The sequence below is a fragment of the Macaca fascicularis genome, chromosome 13 (genome assembly GCF_037993035.2).
Source record: "Macaca fascicularis isolate 582-1 chromosome 13, T2T-MFA8v1.1".
In the NCBI taxonomy this organism is placed as follows: Eukaryota; Metazoa; Chordata; class Mammalia; order Primates; family Cercopithecidae; genus Macaca; species Macaca fascicularis.
Window position 1 is genome coordinate 47,846,085 of NC_088387.1, and position 13,901 is coordinate 47,859,985.

At 48.5% G+C, this 13,901-nt stretch overlaps 1 protein-coding gene across 7 annotated transcripts in view; it reads right to left on the reverse strand.

Annotated features, from left to right (window-relative positions):
• TET3 (tet methylcytosine dioxygenase 3) overlaps positions 1 to 13,901 on the reverse strand; it is a 137,461-nt gene that overhangs the window by 7,216 nt on the left and 116,344 nt on the right. For 6 of the 7 annotated variants that reach the window (XM_045369061.2, XM_074011531.1, XM_015433533.4 and 3 more), the window contains 2 exons: positions 12,933 to 13,269; positions 4,373 to 12,155 (listed from right to left, as the gene is read on the reverse strand). The exons of the other annotated variant lie outside the window; for it this stretch is intronic. In XM_045369061.2, coding sequence (XP_045224996.1) covers positions 10,372 to 12,155; positions 12,933 to 13,269 — 2,121 coding nt within the window. In that variant the 3' untranslated portion in view covers positions 4,373 to 10,371. Of the gene's footprint in view, positions 1 to 4,372; positions 12,156 to 12,932; positions 13,270 to 13,901 lie in introns of those variants that run through there. 7 annotated transcript variants of the gene reach the window in all.

A 13,901-nucleotide genomic window follows, 5' to 3' on the forward strand; every position in this document is an offset into this window, starting at 1 on the left:
CTAAAGATGCAAACTGGGGCCAAGTCCTGTGGGGCCCTGGGACAAAGTTAAAATGTTGTGTCTTATCCTGAGAGCTGTATCAAATGGGGAGTATTGAGGAGTATTACAGGGAAATAGTATCATCTGATTTGGTTTTTAGAAAGATTATCTGAGTAAGGAGATTGGCTTTGGTAAGCTGGGCAGGGCAATCAAATGGGGGCTAGAATTCAAGTCTTTCAAATAACAATACATGTTGAAGATGCTCTAAAGAGCCTAAAGTCTTCCTGTAGAGCCACTTTGTTGCACTTGTGCCTCTTGTGCCCACAGACCCACAGACTCAGGTCATGCCCTAAGCTTTACTTGTAGGTAGATTCCCACCAGTGAGGACAATGTCCCTTGGCTTTGTGGGTCTTAAGGTACAGAAGAAACGGGGGTATATTTGGATAGGGCACAGACTTTGGCACCAAATACAACCTGGGTTGATTTTGGGCTCTGCCATTTCCTAGCTGGATGGTCTTGAGCAAGCCATTCAACCTTTCTGAAGAGTCTCACATTTAGACCAAGACATGAGAGGCCTTTGCCCTGGGTCCCCAGCTTTAGAGGGCTATACTGTGGTCCTCATCCAATATGCCTCTGTCCATAGCAGGAAGGAGTCCTTATCTGTAATTAAGGCTTACACATGATAGTCTGTATGAATGGTGTTCCCCAGAGTTGTGCAGTGCACAGCCTGTACGACTGTACAATGTGGGTTGCTAATAAAAGTAGCAAAGAGAAGCAGAATTGAGAATGCTGAGGATGTAGAATCTAGACTTGGCAGGTGTCAGGATATGACTGGGAGAATAATGGGAAATTTGGTGGAGAGTTGAGAGGTCAGTTTTAGTTAAGACTTTGGGCCGGGCGCGGTGGCTCAAGCCTGTAATCCCAGCACTTTGGGAGGCCGAGGCGGGTGGATCACGAGGTCAGGAGATCGAGACTATCCTGGCTAACATGGTGAAACCCCGTCTCTACTAAAAATACAAAAAACTAGCCGGGCGTGGTGGCGGGCACCTGTAGTCTCAGCTACTTGGGAGGCTGAGGCGGGAGAATGGCGTGAACCCGGGAGGCGGAGCTTGCAGTGAGCCGAGATCACGCCACAGCACTCCAGCCTGGGAGACACAGCGAGATTCCGTCTCAAAAAAAAAAAAAAAAAAAAAAGACTTTGGCCTTACCAAAGAGCCTCCCAGAGCTATCCAGCAGCCCAAACTCATGAGGGAGGTCAGGGCTAGACATGGCTTTGGAAATCATTGGCATTAGGGTCATAGTTGAGGCCTGGTGGCTGAACAAGTCCTTTGAAGGAAAGCTGATAGTCTGTGGAGAAGACTGGGTCAATTCTTTTGGGGGCATTTGTGTTTAAAGGACAGGAGGTCACAAAGGGGCTCATGAAAGGGGGCAGGGTCCTGGGACAATGGAATGTTCCTGGCTATGCAGTCTGGGAGCAGAGGGTTTCTAAGGCTTCACAGAGGTCAGTGAGGACAAGGATCCCTGGCCTAGAAGCTGACTGTTTTTGGAGAAATAAAGGTACAGGTAAGTGAGTGGTATGGACCTTGAAGCTAGGAGGTTGTCTACACCTGCAGATATGTGGTGGTGACAGGAAGGAGTGGGAAAGGCAGAGCAGGGTCAGGCTGGGGTGAACCTGAGAGCACGTGATGGGGAGAAGCCACAGGAAAGGGTTAATGGATGAAGCATGTTCCACAGGAGCAGCACAGGGTGTACATGGAGAGTGAGAGTCGGGAGTACCGAGCAGCAGGGGTGTGTGTGTGGTAAAGAGAACATACATACAGGAAGATGGTTTGAAGTGTAGTGAGGGAAACTGGGCAGGTTCTGTGGACCTGGGATTGGGCTTCTCAGTAGAGGAAAGCAGACCTCTGCTAAGACCTCTGGAGTGGGGATGAGACGCTGGGGGTATCTAGAATTTAACAAAGCTTTGTCTTTCATGTCTTCTGTGTTGTCTTCATGGCTCTGACAAGAACATGCACTGGATTATGTGTGTTGAACGTGTCTTCAGGGCTTCATGTCCCCCTGCATGGACATGATGTATGTATGGATGCACCATCCCATGGACATGGGATGTTGAATGCCTATTATTTTCAGAGTGCAATGGGAGACAAAGATGACTAAGAGTTCTCCAAGCTTAAGAAGCTTACAAGAGCATGAGAACACACAACAAAGTTGCTGACTAAGTTGTGTAGCTGGGTTGGGTAAACCAATACTTTGACAAAATTAAGATTCAAAATAGGGAGAGTGGGTTAAACAGTTCATTTAAGATGGCTACACTGCAACTGCTGTGTGAAGCATTAAAAAAAAATTGCATGAATTGCATGAAGACTGGAGTTAGTGGATCTGATTTGGCAGAAGTTCACAAAAGAGGACAGTATGTGGTCCAAGACTAGTCTTGGACTCCTTAGTGACCTAAAGCTTTGCGTATGTCAAGAGTAATAATGATAGCTCTTATTATTGCTGTGTCCCGAATGCCTGGCACTTTCACTTATGTAGCAATTTTTTTATCCTTATATCAACCTTATGCGGTATCATCAGCCTGTTTTATTGACGAAATGACACAGGAAGATGAAATGGCTCATCAAATCACACAATTGGGAAGTGAGGGAGCCATGTTGTTTCCAAGCCACAAGCTCTCAGTAAAACTCAGCTGCTTAAAAAACTAATAAACCTTGGTGTGCATTTATAAAAATAGCATGTCCAGATCGTGGGGCTCCTTGGTGTCTTTGTGCTTGGCTTGCATGAGCCGGATCCCATCTGGAACAAATTGCTCATTTCTAGAGATCCCAATATGAATAATGATGCTCTAGGTGTGAACAGACGGGGGCGCAGTGGGGAGTAGTGGTGGACGGGGCCTGGACCTGTTACAAGAAGGTTCATGGAATTAAGAATAGTCATGTGGCAGAGGGGAATTTACTGCAATGCTTCTTAGCATAGAAAGAAATAGACTGAGTGGGATTTACATGCAGGTACATTTAGATTAGTTCAGTTTATGATTGCAACAAGTTGGGATGTTAGAGTTTGATGATTAAATGCTTCTACATTCATACTAAAAAAAAATGCTAGGCAACTATTTAAAAAGATGCTATTCTGCATACTGATAAAGATAGTTTAAATGCAAAAAGATTACAACATTGTATTATTGTATTCCATTTGAAAAAATACATATGGGTCGCATTTACACACTCAGAAAATGTTTGCAACCAATATGTGGTTCTCTTGTGGTGGGATTTCAGATAACTTTTAAGAACTTCTGTCTTCTAATTAATTTTCTATATTTAACATGGAAATTGTGTAAGAAGAGATGGCAGCATATTTATAGCTAACCAATAGTGAAACCAGCCCCAGCTGAAGGAGGCATGTCCTGGCCCTCCCTTCAGGCTCTGCAGATGGCGCCATCATGACAGGCGCTCAGGAAGGGGACAGACCTAGGTCTCTTCCAACTCAAGGAGGGAAGCAGGTTACAAAACACAGTGTGACCCCACTTTTGTAAAACATATAAACATGTTTGAGGATCCCTGGATAGCCAGGTGTGCCAAGGCATTTCCAGTGGGTTCCTTTGCAAGCAAAGTAAAATGGAGATAAAAACCTCCAAGCCGATCACCTGGCACTCATTATGATCATGGTGTTTTCACTCAGATGCCCTCAGAGATGAACTTTCCCATCTAGAGTGACTTGGGATGTTGGGATATTGCCGAAGTCCTTATCAACAGCTGGGCTGGTTGTCCCTCAAAGACACTGGATCAACTTCAGTCAGATGTTTCACGCAGAAGGAAGGAGGAAGAGTGAGCAGATTCACTATTCTCTCTTCTCCTTCCTCAATTCCTATTCCCTTTTCAAGAACAGCCACCTCCAGAATTGGCAATCTGAATTAAAGAAGGTAGCTCCAGGCATGGGATCTTACGGGAAACCTCTGCCTCTGGTCAGCAGAATCTCCGGTTCCGTATTAGCCACTCCCTACTAGACTTGCTGTTCAAGCCATCCCAACCAAGCAGCATTCGGTGATCCTTTAGCAAACCTAACATCAGAAGTTAATTTTAGTAGGAGGGGAGTATCTCCCAGTGGAAAGAAAACAAACAAGGCCAAAAAACATAAAAGGGAAAGAAAACAAAAAGAAACATAGATGAGAAAAAGGCCATCTCCACTTTCCCCCTTTAGATCCCATTTTCACAGCTGATAGCCTTTGAACATTCCTTTATCCAGGTGGCAGAATGGACAAGGTCAGGTTCCGCCACTGCTATTTGTGAGGGCTTCATTTGTGCGTCTACAACATACGGTGGGAGGGTGAGGTTACAGGGTACCTGACAACACATTCCGGTCCTGGTTCAAGGAGGGGAAAAAAAGAACCCACACTGAATTTGAGTGCAAAAAATAAATATAAAATTTATTAAAACACCCACAATATTTTAAAGATACCAGGAGTAATACAGTTCACAAACCCAGTTGTTTGTGTAAATTATAATAAAATACAAATCAAAAAGGATACATACTTGCAATTTCTAGGCACCCTAAATTAAATTTACTGAAACACTGAGGGAGAAGGGAGGGTAAAGGAGGGGTAGCTCAGGAGGCAAACCAATAAAGTGGAAGGAAAAAATATTAACAAAAAGGTAAAAATTATACAAAATAAAATTATCAGCATAAATTTACTGTACTAAGAATATCTACAGTTTAATACACATCCTATTGCCTTGAGACATTGCAAAAATCTACCATTCATCCATCAACCCCAGATAAACTTCATTTCAAGTAGCCACAGTTTACAAAGTCAAGACGGAATATTCAAGTATGGTTGTTAAGTTCACCTCCATTGGAAGCCAAGTAACCAAACAGGAATTCAAAGAGATAAGAAATAAAACACATCAAAAAGCTACAGGGGTTCTAGATTAAGTCTAATGTATTAATATGCCATTATACGACCTGCCCTTGTTTCTTTAATTGGAATACATGAAAAAGAAATGACATCACTCCTGTTTTTCTCCCCTCTTTTCCCCTCAAAAGAAAAAAAAGGGTATTGAAACCAAGAAAATTTGGAATGTTCAAATGAGCCAATTAGTTTCTTAATTTAAATCCCCGTGTGAAGAGTGATGAGTTACCCCTGAATGACGGGTAGTCAAAACGCGAAGAGGGAGCAAACAATACCACTACAAAAAGCATCCCTGATATCAGAATAGAAGCCAATGAGGAAGTAGGCCAAATCACTCGCTGATTCTTAGGCAAAAAGCAACTTTAGACCTTGCATTTCTGTGCTGCGGTCTCTGCTCAGGGGAGAATCCTATTGCTCTGCTCTTGCCCGCAGCTCTGCAGGAGGAAGGGCTGGGAGCACCAGAGGGGGCCACCCCTCCCCCCGCACTCGCGGAGCGCACTCGCACTCCGTGCACCTGGATGTGGGACTGTATAACTCATGCTGGGGGTATGCACCTCAAAAATGTTTTGGTCCAGGGTATGTTGAAGTTGACCATATACTACAGCAGAGGCAGCTGGCTAATAAAACTAGGTTTTGAGGGAGTCATTTCAAATGACAGCAACAATGACTGAGAAAGCTCAATGAGATGGGCATAGGAAATTCACATTTTATTCAAAAGCAAAACTTAAACATGAAATACAGCCAACTACGCTCCTTCCTTTCGGCGTTCCGCTATCTTAACTGCCGAAGAATGAAAAAAAAATGACCCCAGATTTTTCAAGGTCAAGTACGTCATCAGACGGACAACCTGCAGGTATCAGACCCTCATGGAATCTACTTTACTGAAGTTGTCATGATGTCCTGTTTTTGAGGTATTTAAAAAAATTATTTTGACAGTGGATGACACAAAATGGAGCTTCCTGTTGAGTTTTTAAAACATCAACTTCTGTGGACCCAAGAAGAAATTTAGGTTAGCACCAACTAAAAAGCAGCCTCAGTGGCATCGAGTGAGCAAAGAAAGCTCCTTCCTTTAGTCTGAACATAAGGGGTTACCAATGAGAGGCAGAAGCAACGCTGGGTCGGAGAATGAAGCCCCTGCCCACCATGGTCCCGGCCAGTGCCAGGGGAGGAAGGAGATCCATCTGGTCTCTCTTGGTGTGCCCTTGGGACTCCCAGAGATGTCTGCTTAGCACCCTGGGCTGCAGGAGAAAATCTGTGTCCCTGGCTATGAGAATGCCTATCATGCTAGGAGAGGCAGGAGTACCCAACTCCCCTTCCTCAAAAACAAAAACAAACTAAAAAAACCCTTTGCCCTTTCTTTCACATCAAGCCTGAGAAGACAGGTGTGGAACCAAAGCACCTGCCAAGCCAGGCAGGCCCACTCCCGATCACAGAAAGGGAGATAGCTGCCTTCTCGACTTGCTTTGTTTGGCCACCAAGGGAAGAATAATACAACACAACACAACACTGCTCAGAGCAGATTATAGCACGGTAAACGGGTCTAAGACAGCACCAAAGAGGGGAGGGGAAAAAAAAGCCAAGAGACTGGAGCCCACCTTGTTTTTGGTTGGTTGTGGTTTCAGAACGTTGATAGCACCTCAGCAAGACAGGATCAGGGACAGTCACATTAAAACACCATAGCACCATTTTATTTAGACTATTTCAATTCATAAAAATGCTTCCTAGTCCACAAAACACACTTCAGTAACAAAAGGAAAGAGATACTGGTTGAGGCACGTTAGGGATATCATAGTTTTCCACCAGCTTTGCCTTGGTTTGAGATCTCATGGTGATTAAACCTCTAGAAGCAAGTCTGGCTGGGTTTCTCTCAATGAAATTAGGCTATCATCGACTCATTGTCAACCATCCTTGCACATCTACTGCTGTGTGGTACAAAGCAGTTAAGCTCTGCTACTTCTTTCCTTTAGCGCTTTAAAAATCCCTTGCTCTCCAAACTACTGTTTCCAAAAGAGGCTGGTGGAAGGACCAAGAGGGGGTGGTGGGGTATCATCTCTTTCCACGCACACCATCGTCACCTGGGTGAGAAGGCAAAGCTGTACCCATGAAGCCGGGGCGTGGGAAACATTGGCCCTCCTAAAAACCAGACCCAAAACCAAAAACCAAAAAACCCCCAAATCCATGCAACGCCTTTAGTCAAGATTTCTGATGGTCAGATGATGAGATTTCTTGAGCTAGCACCAGTTATTTTGTGAGAACCTGCTGCGAAGCGATTTTTATTTTAAAAATCTCGTAGCACAGAACTTTACAAGCACTTCCCTTGCACGCAACAGGCAGGGAAAACAAAACAGAGCAGAAAAAGGAACCAAATGTTTGCACTGCACATGGATGGTGTCCGTGGACAGGGCACACTGGGGAGATGACTAAGACGCCATCGGTTTCCGTTGCTATAATATGACTCTTCGAACTTGGTCATGCTGTTAGGTTCTTTAGTTGCAATGGCTTTATTTTTCTTCTCATGATAAAAATGTCTGTTAATCATCTTTAGGACTTAAAAAATGATAGTGCCAGTAAAAAATAAAAATTTGATTTTTCTCTTTAAGAAACCTTCAGCAGCAAGGGGGGGATAAAGAGCTGTGCATAGTTACTTTTTAAATATATGTCTAAAGCATGCTAATTTTAATGACTGAGATTTGAGGTAGGTTAGACATGTAGTGTACAAATCAGCATGGGCTTGAGCACGGCAACTGCACCGCCTAACTCTGGAAACGCCATTCTGAGGGGAGTGGGGACATCCAATGGAGACTGCCTCTTGACTCACCTCTCAGCAGCCTATTTCCTACTGTAGAAACTGATGAACCAAGGCTGTTTGGGCTGGGGGACAGACGTCGCATGCTTTTAGCTTGTATTGGTTTCTCCTTTCATCTAATGGCTTTCCTACCAAAGGGTGATGAGGGGAAGAGTTTATTTAACATACATCAGGAAGATTCACACATGCCAAGTATCAGAATCACCTGGGTTACACTCAGGACCTTCCAAACCAACAGCCAACCTGGGGCTTCCACGGGTCATACAGACGGTCACATTCTCCAAATGTTTCGTAAAATATTGTATTTCTTGCTTAAGATCATTTAAAATGAAGTTTTCAAGGCACCCCCGCATCTACCTAAGCACGGAGTCAAATGAGACCTGCATAAAAGTACTGATGCGATAAGCAAAATAGCATTTAAAGGACCCAATTTTTCCTCAAAACTAGAAAATTAGCATGCTCATTAAAGACTCTGCTTCCTTTAGCTTGTCAAACTGAAGGTCAGAGGTTTTCCTATAAATCTGAGTTCTGAATAATTCTAAGTCCTGATAAGCTCTTGGGTATTTATTTCAAAAGCAATAATATTTCATTTTTTGTCCTGTAAAATAAATGCAACTTTACAGAATATGGTAAAAGTGGAGGATAGACAAAGCACGTTAAATATTCAGCTACTATTTACAATTTCTCCCACAATTACATGTTAAAACATACTTTTTTTTTTCAAGTTGCTGTTTAAATCTAGGCAAAAGTGCTTAAAAAATCTTTCACTATTTACAGTTAAAACCAGACCACATAAATGCTCAGGACATCTTACAACGACCCTCCGCCAGTGCCTCCAAACAGATACAGTAAACACCCAGCAGGCCGGTTCTCAGCTCTTACTCAAGGCACCCGGAAGCTCAGGAACTTGCCTATAGCGGTCATCTGATTGTTAAACATGATTCATGAAGACCCATATCTGAATACAACTGCTCAGTAAACACCTGTTCATCTCAGGGCTTGGTGGTCATCCACCGTGTGGCCACATTCCCCTCTGTGTGTCCTGATGAAGCCCCCCATTCACCACACTCACATCCACATGGGTAGCATGAGATCATTTCTGCTAACATCACAAGAAAAACCAACACTCCAACAAAGTTTGACGTGGTGACCGTGAGTGTTGCTCCCATCAGGCCCAACCTCTCTCAACAACGTCACAAAAATTAAGCACCACATTCTCATTTCAAAGAACCGAATGAATGCACCAGAATTTCACAACAGGTCTGTTAAGGTGGATGAAGAGGGGAAGAAAGGAAAAAAGAAAATGATCAAATGGAGAAATGGCACCAATTAGGGAGGAAAATCATAGCAACCTATTGAAAATGTTTGACTCTTGCACTTTAAAATTGTTAAGTGTAGGCCCCCGAACCCGATGATAGCATGGAAGAAGCAGGCTCAGGTGTGAGGCATGCACCATTGTCCAATGTGGAAATTCAGGGATCAGGATAGACGCATTAACTGTTGTTACACTGGTCTGCTGAGCTCCTGTAGGATGTGACCTGCCCAAGAGTCAAGAAAGTCCCAGCACAACACTACAGCACCAGGCTCCGCACAGCACCATGCACAGAGCACCACTGGCTTTTCACAGCTTGGGTTCAACTTCCTGTTTTTTAAAGATACAGTAGCCCTTTTTCGATATCAGCATAGACTTTGGGGGCATTTTTTTAAAAAAAACCTGCCACTAAGACAAATTCCTTCAGCTCAGCATGCATTGGCTTGGCAACGTGGTGGGCGCAGCCCCTAAGAACCTCGCACTCCAGCTCCAGCGTGAGGTGCTGCCTAGTGAACCATAACATCGTGTGACTCCATAAATAACGGACAGAGGATTCAGTGTGGAGACTAGCAAGCTTGAAGCCATCTACTTCCAACCTGGTTTCTGGGGAAAGCTATGCCAGCATCTCGCAGGGCTGGCCTGGGGTGCATCTGCCCCTCGACTCCAAGCTGGGGACTGGAAAAAGGACCCCAGATGGTTTTCTGCAGACTCTCCCATCCTATCAGAGAGGACAGAGGCTGTCCTGAGGCTCCCTTCCCCAAAGGGAAAGGGTATGTGTCGGGAGGGATGAACTGGGTGGCTACCATCCGCGATTGGCTCTCGAGGGGCAGATGGCTGAGGACCTCGCCAGTGCCCGAGGGGCTTGGCTCGCCGGACCCAGCGAGACTGGGTGGGGGAGCACTACTGGCCTTTCCTGCCCATCCTTTACCATTACTATTGTCGCTTTTAAAAAATCCAATAAATACACATTTTAAATGGAATTTAAAACTACTCCTTTGTGAAAGGACACTATAAACTTTCTTTCCATTATTGTGATATACAAGGATAGAGTTTTAAAAACAAAGAGAAAATAAAAGCCCCCCAAACAAGGGGGGGGGAAACAACTTGGAGATATAAATATTAAGATCACGGAAAAATCACCCGACAGCCGTAGTTTCTTCTTCAAAGTGCTGGGGAAGTGGGGGTAAGGGAGGGGCGGGTCAGTTCTGAGGTTTGGACCATAAATACATATATATGATATGCGCATCTATATATGTATATAGAGATAAAAAGACTTCTGCACCCCCAACCCGCCCCCAGGTATGAGGGCAAAAGCACCACAGAGACAGCTCGGGCCGGGCCCGACGCTGAGGTACGCTGGCTCCCTGGCACCTAGATCCAGCGGCTGTAGGGGCCAGTGACCTTCGTGTAGGCATAGGAGGACACGGTGACCGCCGAGTCTGTGGGCACAGCCAGTGCCTGCCGGGTGGGGACAACCCCCTTCTTCTCCTTCTGCTGGGGCTCAGCAACCATGGCGCCCCCCCACTTGCGCTTCTTCCCGTAGAGCTTGGCCTCCTGCTGGCCCAGACCCAGCCGGGCGGCCTCCTCCTGCCGTGCCCGTGCCCTCTCCGCCAGCTGCTTCATCTTGGCTTCCCAGAGGGCCAGCCCGTGGTTGGGCTGGTTGAGGTTCTTGTGCTGGTAGAAGACCAGCGAGATGCGGGTGGGGTGGCAGCGGTTGGGCTTCTTAAGCGGCGTAGTGGCATGCAGCTCCCGCCGGGCACACTCGATGAGGATGGAGCCGTGGGCTGGGGCCACGGCCACGCCGCCGATGTTCTCATCCAGGAAGTTGTGTTCACTGTCCGACCACAGCTCCTCCTCTTCCTCCTCCGCACCACCACCACCCTTCTCCTCCTTCACTGCTCCCTTGCTGGGGGGCTCCTCGGCCGGCCCCTCCTCCAGGCTGAAGGGGTCCCACAGCTTCTCCTCCGACTTCAGGGCCCCAAACAGCTTCTCGCTGGATCCCAGGGACAGACCAAAGGACTGCCAGGCCTTGTCCAGCTGGCTGGCCCCTGCGGCTGGAATCCTGCCCTCCTCTCCTTTCATGGGGTTCCACAGCTTGTCTTGGAACCCAGGACCACCTTTTAGGGCCGAGTTGAAATCCCCTGCCCCCAGCCCCCACGGCTTCTCAGTCAGGCCGGGCCCAGTCAAGGTGGAGGTGCTGTTCCCAAACTTGCAGGGGCTCCACGGTTTGCCTCGCAGCCGTCCTCCAGAGTGGGAAGCCGCCTGCTGCCCCTCGCCGGGGAACAGCCCCCACTGGCCATCTGTGAAGTGGGAAGGGGCCAGGCAGCTGGCTCCAAAGGAACTGAGCTTGTCAGGGATGAGGGCAGGACTCTCCCCAGACGAGAACACACCCCAGCTGCCACCCACACTGTTAGTCCTCTTGGGGGACATGCTTGGGCCTCCTGAGTACTGTCCCCAAAGGTGACTGGGTCCTCCATTCTGAGACACCTCAGGCAGAGGTGTCTTGCCCATCTTGCCAGCGTCTCTGGGCACAGGCTCGGCCTGGGTCAGCGGGTCTACTGGCTCTTGCTTGATGGATCTGTTGTAGCAGTTGGAGCTCTGGGCAAAGGGCGAGGGGTCCCTGGACACTGAGTGGATTGGGGGGGCCTTGGGAAGTAGATACTCCTTGGGGCCTGGGTACGCAGGCTGCTGGTGGTGAGGAGTGGGGTGGTGGGCGTCTGTGGGAACAGCCTGGCTGGGCAGCTCGGCAAACTCAGCACCGCCGTAGGCCGGGCTCAGGCTGTTGTGCAGAGCGTGGAGGTCTGGCTTCTTCTCAAAACTGCCACTGCTGCCACTGTGCCCCCAGGCACCAGGACCCAGGAACTGAGAGGGGAAGACGGGGTTGCTGGATGGAAAGCCATAGTAGCCAAAAGACGGGAGAGCGTACTTGGAGTGGAAGCCATTGACGGAGGTCAGGCTGGGCTGTGCATAGTAGGAGTGGTAGGAGTACACGCTGTTCATGCTGTAAGGGTCAGAGGGCCGGCAGTTGCCCAGCACCGAGTAGCTCTCCACCACTGCGTTGCTGCTGTACTTGAAGGAGCTGAAGTGGTTCTGCGGCTCCACCTTGAGGGAGGGCTTCAGGCCTTGCTGGGACAATCCACCCTTCAGAGACAGGCCTGGGGAAACAGAAAGCAAGATGGCAGAGGGGCAGACACCACCACACCCTGGAGAGGCCCTGGTGGGGAACTGGGGATGGACCCTCCCTTTTTCCCAGGGATGTTTCCTCTTTTGGGACAGGCAGGTGAGGTGCTAAGGCATGTCCAGCCCAGACCAGGACGTGCTCCCTGGGCCTCGCTCAGCACAGGCCCAGCCCCAGCCCCACTGGGGGTGGGAGGAGGCAATCCCTGGTGAGAAGCAGCTCATGCAGGGTCCACAGTATCCCCCTGACTCCTCTCCTCACCCTAGAGAACTCTAGAATTTGCACTAAACCACCACCACCCACTCTCTGCCCAGCCCGGTCAGGATCACTGCAGGGACCAGGGCGAGGAGAATGAGAACTCAGATGCCTGCCAGCAACTGTCTCTGCCCATAAGCCCTGCCGCCCTGGCACACACCCACGTGCCCTGAAGTCTGCTACTCACCTATCTCAGAAGGGAGCAAACTAGAGCACAGAGGGGGGCCTCTGATTCTCCGAGGGATGCAAACTAGAGGAGAAACCCAGTGCTCCCCCTCTACCAAGCTCAGTTCCATGCAGATAACAAGTCCTGCTGTACTTGTGTCCCCACAGCCTCCTATCAGGCTGGCTGTCCTGTGGCTGCTGCAGATACCTTTCTGACTGACAAATAAGCAGAAGCCCCAGTTCCAGTGTGATGCAGGAGGGTGCGTGGAAGAGCCAGGGCCCCCATGAGGACAGCACCAATGCGACTCCCAGTGGGCACCCTCCCCCCACACACCTGGGTCCGACGTAACGCCCGCCAGCTCCAGGGCCTCCTGCTTGATCTTCTCCGGAGTGCTCAGCTTCTCCTTCTGAATCTTCTTCTTCTCGGCCGCTGCCTTTCTGGCTTCCAGCTGCCGCTGGCGGCAGGACTTGGCAGGCTCGGGCAGGCGTCGGACCTCGCGGGGGAAGGCGGTGAGCACCTGGATGGCTCCGCTGCCAACCTTTGCATTTTGGTTCTCCTCGCTCCCAAACTCATCCGTGCTGGCCATCTTGTACAGGGGGAGAACGTGCAACTGCTCATCCTCGGGAATCTTGCCCACGCAGCGATTGTCTTCCTTGGTCAGGGTGCAGACCTGCCCCAAGCAGTAGGGGAGAGAGGACATGGGGTTGGGGGACCAAGTGCTGGGAGAGAGGGGTCTGAGCACCCAAAACACGTGCCTCGTCTTTCCCCACACAATCCCAATACCAGCCACTACTACTTGTGAGAGTTTCTGGAAAGCACACTGATCTTGGTTCACGGGGCAACAGTATTACCAGCATTTACAGTCCACTCATCAACTTTCAATGCACATTATCTCCTGAGATCCTAAGAAGGCTGAGAGGAGATGAGATGCCTGGCCAGGACCCGGAGGCTTGCTCTGCCCTCTGGCATAGCACTGACGCCACAGCACCACGTTGCCCAGTGAAGCTCAGACCGTCCACCATTATCTTCCTGGTTCTAAACACTCAGTCTCCTTTTGCTCTTAAAGTACATTTCCTTTTGGGAGGCCAAGGCGGGCGGATCACCTGAGGTCAGGAGTTCGAACCAGCCTGACCAATATGGTGAAACCCTGCCTCTACCAAAAATACAAAAATTAGCCAGGCATGGTGGCGGGCGCCTGTAATCCCAGCTACTCGGGAGGCTGAGAAAGGAGAATTGCTTGAACCCGGGAGGTGGAGGCTGCAGTGAGCTGAGATCACGCCACTACACTCCAACCTGGGCAAC